This window comes from Branchiostoma belcheri, unplaced genomic scaffold, assembly GCF_001625305.1.
Source record: "Branchiostoma belcheri isolate BF01 breed outbred unplaced genomic scaffold, Haploidv18h27 scaffold416, whole genome shotgun sequence".
NCBI lineage: Eukaryota > Metazoa > Chordata > Leptocardii > Amphioxiformes > Branchiostomatidae > Branchiostoma > Branchiostoma belcheri.
Genome location: NW_017804039.1, coordinates 1 through 10,103, shown reverse-complemented (window position 1 = coordinate 10,103; position 10,103 = coordinate 1). Strand labels below are relative to the sequence as shown.

The following is a 10,103-nucleotide window of genomic DNA, read 5'->3' as shown; positions in this document are numbered from 1 at the left end:
CGACTTGCGCCTTCTGCGCTCGGTCCCCTTCGGCAGTAGCCAGCACCAGATTTTCGGAACTTTGCGGAATGTGACGGAAATTTTTTAAACCATTCCGTCAAGTTGGCAGACAAAATTAACAAACATCTTGGGTAAAAATATGAAAACATTCGAAGGACCGACAACCACTCTCAACACCGCATGCCTGTTTCAATGGACCGCACCTCACATGACTAAAATGTGCACACTTGTTTCTTATTCTACCTAATTATTACTAATTATTGCATATTATCAATTTTATGGCTTTTTATGGCTGTACTCATGTTGCAATATTTTGTAATATTTGTAAATTTATTTACATTTGTGAAAGTTGTTTGTTTCAGTAAGTTCTGAACCTTTCAGGACAACCTTCCAATTTTTTTTCCGGCAACTATTTTATAGTTCCATTCTAAAACGTTCCATTCTCCCCATACATGAACTTCTGGAAGCTGTGGATTATTGCCGCCCAGACCCGTGCGTCAATGGGACCTGTACGAGCGGGGCAGACAACTTCACCTGCGCCTGTGACGAGGGCTACGAAGGAGAAACTTGTGAAGTACCCATCACTGGTATGTAGCGAACCTGTAATGTAAATGTGATGTGATGTATCGTGATAGGGGTATATTCTGTGAAAACGTATGTATGTATGTATGTATGTATGTATTAAAGATTAAAGGTTGTACTTAAAGGTTAACATCACTATGCAAGACTTATGTTAATGTGGAGGTCGTTTGCATAATTAATGAGCACATGTTGAAATAAAATATTGCCAAAGGATAGGAATTCATCACGCAAAATATTGTAATTTGAGTTTATAAATTCAACTGTTAAATAAGACCTTACTTCCATATACAATGAGACAAACCCCCAATAACAACTTTACATAAAGTCTACATATTTCATGGAGGTATGAGATCTCCGAATTCGTGTTAATCTATTTTTTTCAACAGGTTGTCCAATAGCAGGCTACGTTGGTTTTGACGGAGGTTGCTACAAGAGCTTCACGGAGGAGAAGACGCGCGATGAGGCTAGACAGACCTGTGCAGCAGACGGGGGGATTTTAGCCATGCCGAAGGACAATGCCACCAATACTTTTCTCGCTAATCTAGCAGAAGTAGTATTGGGTCGCTGGCTTGGGCTGACTTACAATGACGGCCAGTGGGTATTTGAGGACGGCCAGACCCTGACATCATCCGGCTATTCCAACTGGATCCGAGGTGAACCACAACCCGACAACGGTACTAACGGTGGCTGTGTGGGATTTTATGGGGACGGATCCCTCTGGAATGAGAGAGACTGCAGCTTCCTCAGGGGATTTATCTGTCAGTTGCAACTGCAAGGTATGCACCCTTGGCCTCTCTATAATCGATATTTCTAGTAATGGGATAATAGTACTCGTAGTTTAGTCTTTCTAGCGACGTTTCTAGCTATGTTTTCAGTAGCGTTTGTCCGTCTGTTTGTCTGTGAACAGCATAACTCAAGAAGCTTAATATGCATTGTCATGAAACTTGGTATGATGTCGTGGAACTCTTGTTACCTCCATGAAAAATGGAGGTATTGTTTCTGGCGCGTCCGTCTGTGTGTCTATGTGTTTGTGTTTCCGCACATTTGTAGTCAGCATAACTTCATAACGCCTTTATGGATTATGATGATTTTTGGTATGTTGGTCAGTCTTAGGAAGCAAAGGTCAAGGTCAAATATGGGCCTCCTGGTGGATGACCTTGGTACTGCAGCAGAATTTCCGGTTTTTATATCTTTTGTCCTGAACATGCTATGGTCTTGATTTTTGGTGACAGATAACTTATTATGTCACGAATAAGTGGTGTAAGTTTGGTCCCCCTAGCAGCTTGTTCTGAAACTGCAGGTTAGTTTCTGGTAAAAACTTCTAATTTGCATTTAATTAAGTACAAATCTCTCTCTCAGCTACCTACACAAAAAAAAATTATGAAAATACGTTGTTCCTATCTTGACTTATTGGAACAACGTATTTTCATAATTTTTGGTGTGTAGGTAGCTGAGAGAGAGAATTGTACTTAATTAAATGCAAATTATGCAAATGAGGACTTAATTCGCATAATTAAGGACGAAATTCTATAATTACTGTGTTTTATATACTAATACTTTTATACATGTAATCTATTTAACCTGTGGCAGGCGGAACATCAACAGATACCAATTATGCAAATGTGACCTAATTTGCATAATTAATGTGGAAATCATGTAACTCCTTATTGGTGAATGATGGGAATTTTATACCTTGTGACGTGTAGGTTACTTGAAGGTTAACACCACTATGCATACATTATGTTAATGTGGGAGTCATTTGCATAATTAGTGAGGACATGCTGAAATAAAGTTTGACAAAGGAGAGGAATTTCACACGAAAAATATTGAATTCAGAAAACTTATTAATTGAAATAGATTATGCTAATTACGACCTTATTTTCATAGTCAATGAGACAAATAAAAAAAAAACATTTACAAAAACTCATATATTTCATGGAGGTATGACGTCTCCGAATTCTTATTTTCACTTGGGTTAAGTGAGAAAAGTCCTGTTAAGTGCATTTCCCAAGGGCACAAAATCGGTGGCATGCCAGGACTCGAACCCGGGACGTCTTGGTTCCTATTCGAGCACTCTAGATCTGTTACGCCACACGACTCCACTGACACTAACACTTCAAGACAACCTGTTATTATACAGTGAATGCACCACTGTAGCACAGTTTTGAGTAGCCTTTCCTTGACTTACTTATTTCGGGTGCCAGTACCCCTCTGCCACCCGAACCGCAATGGCTGCCCAGTAACTCCTGTCCTGCATTACCCTCCCCATGCCATCAGCCTGAAGACCGGTGTCCCTTTGCAACATATTAACTTAAAATTACTTAGGATCGTATGCTTTCTTTTACGAACAGCCTGTCCAGAGTTACCGCTTCCAAACGGCAACAGGACAGAAGGTCATCTTTACGGAGACACAATCTCCTTTTCCTGTAAGGAAGGCTACGAACTGATCGGTTCTGAAAACAGAACTTGCCAGGCCAACCAGAGCTGGTCGGGTGTACAGACCAATTGCTCCAGTAAGTGACCATTTTTAACAGAGTGTTTTCATATATATAGTGACCAGTCATATTGTATTTTGCAACCAATCTGTCTGAAATTGCGCGGTCTTTCATACTTCAAGCTACTTAGGATCTTATGCGTTTTTTTTTTAGGAAAAGCCTGCCCAGAGCTGCCATTTCCAAACAACGGCAACAGGACAGAGGGTCATCTTTACGGAGACACAGTCACCTTTTCCTGTGACGAAGGCTACGAACTGATCGGTTCTGAAAACAGAACTTGCCAGGCCGACCAGAGCTGGTCAGGTGTACAGACCAATTGCTCCAGTAAGTATTAGTACCCCCCCCCCTTCGACATTATGGTATTGTATCGGAATTGATTATCTGTTTGCAATGTTTTCATTAGCTAATACAGGTCATTAATAGTACTTAAGGTATCATCTGTTTCCTGCTAATGCCATAGATATAACAATGCTGGCGACAAAAATGACCATAAGCCAGGGAAATTAATTTACATGCAAAAATATGAAAACATTCGAAGGACCGACAACCACTCTCAACATCGCATGCCTGTTTCAATGGACCGCACCTCACATGACTAAAATGTGCACACTTGTTTCTTATTCTACCTAATTATTACTAATTATTGCATCTTATCAATTTTATGGCTTTTTATGGCTCTACTCATGTTGCAATATTTTGTAATATTTGTAAATTTATTTACATTTGTGAAAGTTGTTTGTTTCAGTAAGTTCTGAACCTTTCAGGACAACCTTCCAATTTTTTTCCGGCAACTATTTTATAGTTCCATTCTAAAACGTTCCATTCTCCCCATACATGAACTTCTGGAAGCTGTGGATTATTGCCGCCCAGACCCGTGCGTCAATGGGACCTGCACGAGCGGGGCAGACAACTACACCTGCGCCTGTGACGAGGGCTACGAAGGAGAAACTTGTGAAGTACCCATCACTGGTATGTAGCGAACCTGTAATGTAATGTAATGTAATGTAATGTAATGTGATGTATCGTGATAGGGGTTTATTCTATGAAAACGTTTCACTGATCACGATTCATGGAATTCGATATATTTATGGAATTCTCTTATTGTTCGCGTGCGTACATGGGGGGTACAAGTGTTTGAGACCATCATGTATGGCAAATGCTCAAAACGTATGTAGGTTGCGTTAAATTGCATTAAATTTTAAAATCACAAAAATATATGGAGTATGGAGTATATGAATATGGAGTAGCCCAAAGGTAGTGAGAAAAAGTTGAACGTTGTCTGGGAGACACTGTGGCATGTGTTTCTTGGACGTTCCCTTCACAGAAGGAAATAGACTATTTTAGCCCCGATTCATTAATTCTTGTATCGTTATTGAACCTTCTGCAACAGGTATAATCACCCAATACACATGCATAGAACGAGGAGGTGTTTGTACTGCAGTAAGAAAAGGTTTGATAAGGTACACACATTCCGTGGAAAAGGTTCAGATTCAAGATCACTTTATTGAACATTGCAGTGTATCACTGAATTGCGTCCAATTTACACAATTTAAAAACAATTCAATACCTACAGACAGTATTTTACATACTAAAATCCATTGACAATTTTAAAAAGATGATAGTTAAAATAACGGTGGTTAAAAAGACACTGCACTTCTAAGGGATATAGGTTGCAATAAATATACATCTGTGTAAATACACGTGTAAATACACGCCCAGTAAGGGCGAATACATATACACACATTATCTGGAAAGGTGTCAACCTACTTCTAAGCGTAAAAACACATCTATTAGACGCTCAGGTGTTGAGCTGCAAATGCACATCCAGATAGGACGAATACACATGCTCAGGTGTGAATACACATGCTCAGGTGTGAATACACATGCTCAGGTGTGAATACACATGCTCAGGTGTGAATACACATGCTCAGGTGTGAATACAAATGCTCAGGTGTGAATACAAATCCCACCGCCAACCACAGATGCCATACGCGGATCCCACCACCGCCATCCACGTATTTTTTACGACGTATTTTACGTAGTTTAGCCATCCGCGTAGTTTTAGCCATCCGCGTATTTTGAGGGAATACGACATAGATGACTACGACGTATTTCGTAGGTTCCTCGGTCGCAAAATGCTAGCAACTGGGCCGTGAACTACACATCACCTAAAACGTGACGTATTGACCCCAAAAGGTGACGTTTTTAACGTCTGTATTTTTGACACAAAAATGATGCCATAGACATCACATAAACTCAAAAGAGTGTACGTGCTGTTCGCTTAATTTTTGGTAACAAATTAATCACCATGTTCTCAAACAGCTCTTCCATGAATTCCAGAAGTTGTGATTCACATGACCTTCCTCTTCTAAAACCGCTTTACCTGCTTACTGCAGGTTGGGATCTTCCAGCGAGTTGTCCGTTAAATGGTCAGCTCAGTCTCCCCAACGGCAAAAAGTACGTGGCGCCATCCGACGAGAAGGTCAACTACGCCACTGCCCAGGTGAGATGTGCCGCCGAGGGAGGAACGGTCGCTCTGCCGCTGGACTCGAACGAGCAGGAGTATCTTGTGTTTTTCAAGAACTGTCTAAACCAGTAAGAATCATGTTTTCAATCACTGTTACACCATATAGTATATTGTACATGAGCAGTTAAGTTAAAGAGTAAATATGATTAAAAATTTAGCCATCATCAACTCTACAGCTGCATCTCTACAGCGGCTGGCTAGTCCACTCGCAGTGGTCTGTGTTTAACTCCCATACTCTTTCCCGAATGCTAAGTGCTAAGTAGATTAAGCAGTATATACCATTTCTAAAGTCTTTTGTATGACTCGGCCGGGGATCAAACTCACGACCTACCGAATGCAAGGCGTCTAAGCACTCTACCCACTTGTCATTGCCAGTACTGTATACTTATAGGCACACTCTACTCCATTGTAAGACTTGGAAATACCTTAGGAAACAACATTCACCGTGAAACATTGTATCAAAACAGTACAAGGGAAAAGTCATTTTTCTCATTACATCTTACAGAAATGCTCAGTTTTGGATCGGACTCAGTAGACCAGACGGAACGTGGGTTGACAGCCAGGGTAGCGCGCTCGGCGGATTCTCTGCCTGGGCGCCCGGGGAGCCCGATGGTCCTACAAAACTCTGTTCTCATATTGTGTTTGGAGCAATGTCCGATAGTGAACGCAGAAACAAGTGGGCGGACGCATTATGCGGCAGTACGTTCAGATACATCTGTAACACAAGTAAGTTTTATGTAATATCCGTCATTGGCTTCAGTTTATTGCCTTGCTATCACATTGTTTTATTCAACAGTTTTACAACACGTGATGTAAAGGTGTTTCAAACCCTGCTTTTTTAAATCAGTCTTTCGACAAAGTTTGCGAGTACATACGTTACGATATCGTTACGTTAACGTTAACATATCGTTAACATAACGTTAATATGACGTAAACATAACGTGATAACTTCGTTAACATTAACCTACGTTACGTTAAAGTTAACGTTACGTGGGCATAACGTTTGATATAACCTAACCGTATGTTATATTTTGACACGAAAATTAGGATACATAACGTATCAGTACGTCAAGTGACGCTTTTTTACGTCCGTAGTTTTGACACGGAAAATGCAGAATCACATGTATTATATAGTATGTAAGTGTCATTACTGTTTTCCCTGTTTACCCATGACCTGTACTTAGCTCGTTAGAGCACAAGCGTACAATAATGGTCTTTCATTCATTCTTATCCATAATCTCCAAACAGATCCCTTTCGGTGGCAAAAGACAGTATCAAATTGGCCAGGCAGTATCCATTAGCCAGAGAAGCTCCGCGGCCACCGACGGGTTGGTGGGGGTGCAGGACAAAAAAAGGCCATATATAAAAATGTAACGATCATCCCCCCACAACCTCTGCTTGGAGAGTACTTATCCACACGTTATGTCATACGAGCACGTCGGCAGAACGTACTGCGCCTGCGCAGAACCCTGTATTTTCACGGTTTTCGGTGGATTTTTGGTCAACGTTGCATCAGAATTTTGCCTGTTGCAGAGGATATCTTTTCCTACATAACATTTGGAACCCACAGACGGAGTGTGAACCTTATATGTGCGAATACGACCTTATATGAGACGTTCTGCCGAAGTGCTATGTACAATACATTACGAGTTTCGCGCAGGTGCAGTGCGTTCTGCCGACGTGCTTGTCATACGTGACGTATTGACCCAAAACACGTGACGCATTGACCCCAAATCGTGACGTTTTTAACGTCCGTATTTTTGACACAAAAATAAAGTCAACTGACCAAGGTCACTTGGTTCACCCTCACGCGGAAGAAAGGACGAGGAATTTCTTTCACGCCATTTTGGGAAGGATCCCTTACAGATCCAGTTAACTTGTGACAATTCTTTTAGGTAAAATCAACACGCTGTCATTTTGCACTTTAGTGGCCTGCTATCATGACGACAGGGTTACTCGGGAAGTACCACAAACATGTTCACCTAAAGCACCTGTCGCACATACACGAAGCCGGAGCACTAGGCGAACCCCGGCCCAAACCAATCTCCGCAATCCAAATCGTACATTGTAAAGGCTGATATGTTTCTATACCACACAGCATCGATGAAATTATTAATGACTTCACAAAACATATTTGTGGGTAAACTACTTAAGATTCATGTACAAATTAATCATCAGCTTTATTGCCACCTTAAATCGAGAATTGTAGCTTCTAGTAACTTCTTCATAACCAGGCCAGTATTAACTTTTATTGCATGTCATTTTGCATGTATAGTATGCACTGTATCCATAGTGCACATAACATTTTTTTATACATGTATTGTCGGGCCAGACCTGGCCTGGGACACAGCCTACGAAATCACACGTAGCCTTTCCTAACAAATTAAAGTACATACTATAGCGAAGGTAATTATCTAGATGTGGGGATATGGATGGTATTGTATTTGGCAATATACATGTCTGAAGAGCTAATTAGGATCTTATATTTGGCAACCAATCTGTCTCAAATTGCGCGCGGTCTTTCATATCTAAAGCTACTTAGGGTCTTATTCGTTTTTTCAGGAAAAGCCTGCCCAGAGCTTCCATTTCCAAACAACGGCAACAGGACCGAGGGTCATCTTTACGGAGACACAGTCACCTTTTCCTGTGACGAAGGCTACGAACTGATCGGTTCTGAAAATAGAACTTGCCAGGCCAACCAGAGCTGGTCAGGTGTACAGACCAATTGCTCCAGTAAGTGACCATTTTTAACAGAGTGTTTTCATATATATAGTGACCAGTCATATTGTATTTTGCAAGCAATCTGTCTGAAATTGCGCGGTCTTTCATACTTCAAGCTACTTAGGATCTTATGCGTTTTTTTTAGGAAAAGCCTGCCCAGAGCTTCCATTTCCAAACAACGGCAACAGGACAGAGGGTCATCTTTACGGAGACACAGTCACCTTTTCCTGTGACGAAGGCTACGAACTGATCGGTTCTGAAAACAGAACTTGCCAGGCCGACCAGAGCTGGTCAGGTGTACAGACCAATTGCTCCAGTAAGTATTAGTACCCCCCCCCCTCGACATTATGGTATTGTATCGAAATTTATTATCTGTTTGCAATGTTTTCATTAGCTAATACAGGTCATTAATAGTACTTAACGTATCATCTGTTTCCTGCTAATGCCCTAGATATCACAATGCTGGCGACAAAAATGACCATAAGCCAGGAAAATTAATTTACATGCTCTACTACTTGTAGTAATATGTGGTATTCTTATTGTCCCATAAACGATATTAATTTTCTGACATAGTTTCGATCTTAACTGTGATACAGGAAAGCTCTGCCAACAACTGATGGCACCTTCTAATGGCAACATCAGCGGCGGTAGTTCTTATGAGGACGTCGTTGCTTATCACTGTGACCCTGGATACGAGATCAGTGGTGATGAAGAACGAACATGCCAGTCGAACCAGACCTGGAGCGGTACACAGCCTACATGCGTTGGTTAGTTGCTATTTTGTCTTGGCTAAGTTTTGACATTTCTTTACATTCTCCAAGGTCGGTCAGTATAGCAGACCTTCAATATTAACTTCACTTCTTCCGTACATAGAGTTATTTGCTATGCACGGATCAACAAGATTTGCAACGCACCAGTAACGCTTTCTTGCGATGACGATGATGATGGCTGGGTCTTCAGGTCCAAAGATATAGATCTAGAAATGCCTGTCCTCACGTGGCTGTGCAGTCCTATTCTAGATCTGCACGTTAACTTTTTTTGCTGCAGGATGGGCATGCGAAGCACCATGCGGATGGCCATGCATTGCACGATCAAAAGGACAAAACTGAAATCTGTGTCTAGTTTGCTAAACATCATCCACACACCCTCCCTTTATGCCACTCGTGCCCTAATCATGGTTTCATGTGTGCGCTGAATTTCAAGGAATGATATATCTCCAACTTCTTTCCTAGTGATCAATTCTCTTTGACAGATTGCGTTCCTGACATCAGCCTGTATGGAGGAGGAAACAGTGAATCTTCAGCAGTGAAGATCGCGCGGCGGACAGCCTTCACCATACGGAGCCGCATCAACGTCATCTGCAATCAGACCTACGACGTCACGTATGAGTGGAACGTTTTTCAACATAACCCAATGGGTAATGTAACACAGCCACTGGACTTTCCTAACAAAGTTGTGCGTGATTCGCAAGACATCACAATTCCGAGAAACAGCTTGGGCTATGGCTCCACGATTGTTGAGCTGAACGCTACCATGGACTTCCCGACTACTGGAAGCAAAAAGTCACAGGTCCAAAAACAGTGGGTCATCATCACACCATCGGCCCCAGTTGCGCATATAGCCGGTGGCTCTGCTAAATCTGTCAGTCGGGATGGTGTTCTGGTACTGAACGCATCAGAGTCGTATGATCCGGATGAATACATCGACGACTACAGGGACTTCACTTTTCATTGGACCTGTCAGACGTCCTAATGGTAAGTCTCTCATCGTGACTCTTA

At 41.7% G+C, this 10,103-nt stretch overlaps 1 protein-coding gene across 1 annotated transcript in view; it reads left to right on the top strand.

Annotated features, from left to right (window-relative positions):
- Window positions 1-10,077, top strand: part of LOC109477958 (E-selectin-like) — a 14,763-nt gene extending 4,686 nt beyond the window's left edge. Inside the window, exons 5-11 of the mRNA XM_019779414.1 lie at window positions 468-587; window positions 2,934-3,095; window positions 3,231-3,401; window positions 8,167-8,337; window positions 8,471-8,641; window positions 8,922-9,092; window positions 9,578-10,077. Of these exons, the coding sequence (XP_019634973.1) occupies window positions 468-587; window positions 2,934-3,095; window positions 3,231-3,401; window positions 8,167-8,337; window positions 8,471-8,641; window positions 8,922-9,092; window positions 9,578-10,077 (1,466 nt within the window). The remainder of the gene's footprint in view (window positions 1-467; window positions 588-2,933; window positions 3,096-3,230; window positions 3,402-8,166; window positions 8,338-8,470; window positions 8,642-8,921; window positions 9,093-9,577) is intronic.
- The last annotated feature ends 26 nt before the right edge of the window (window positions 10,078-10,103 follow it).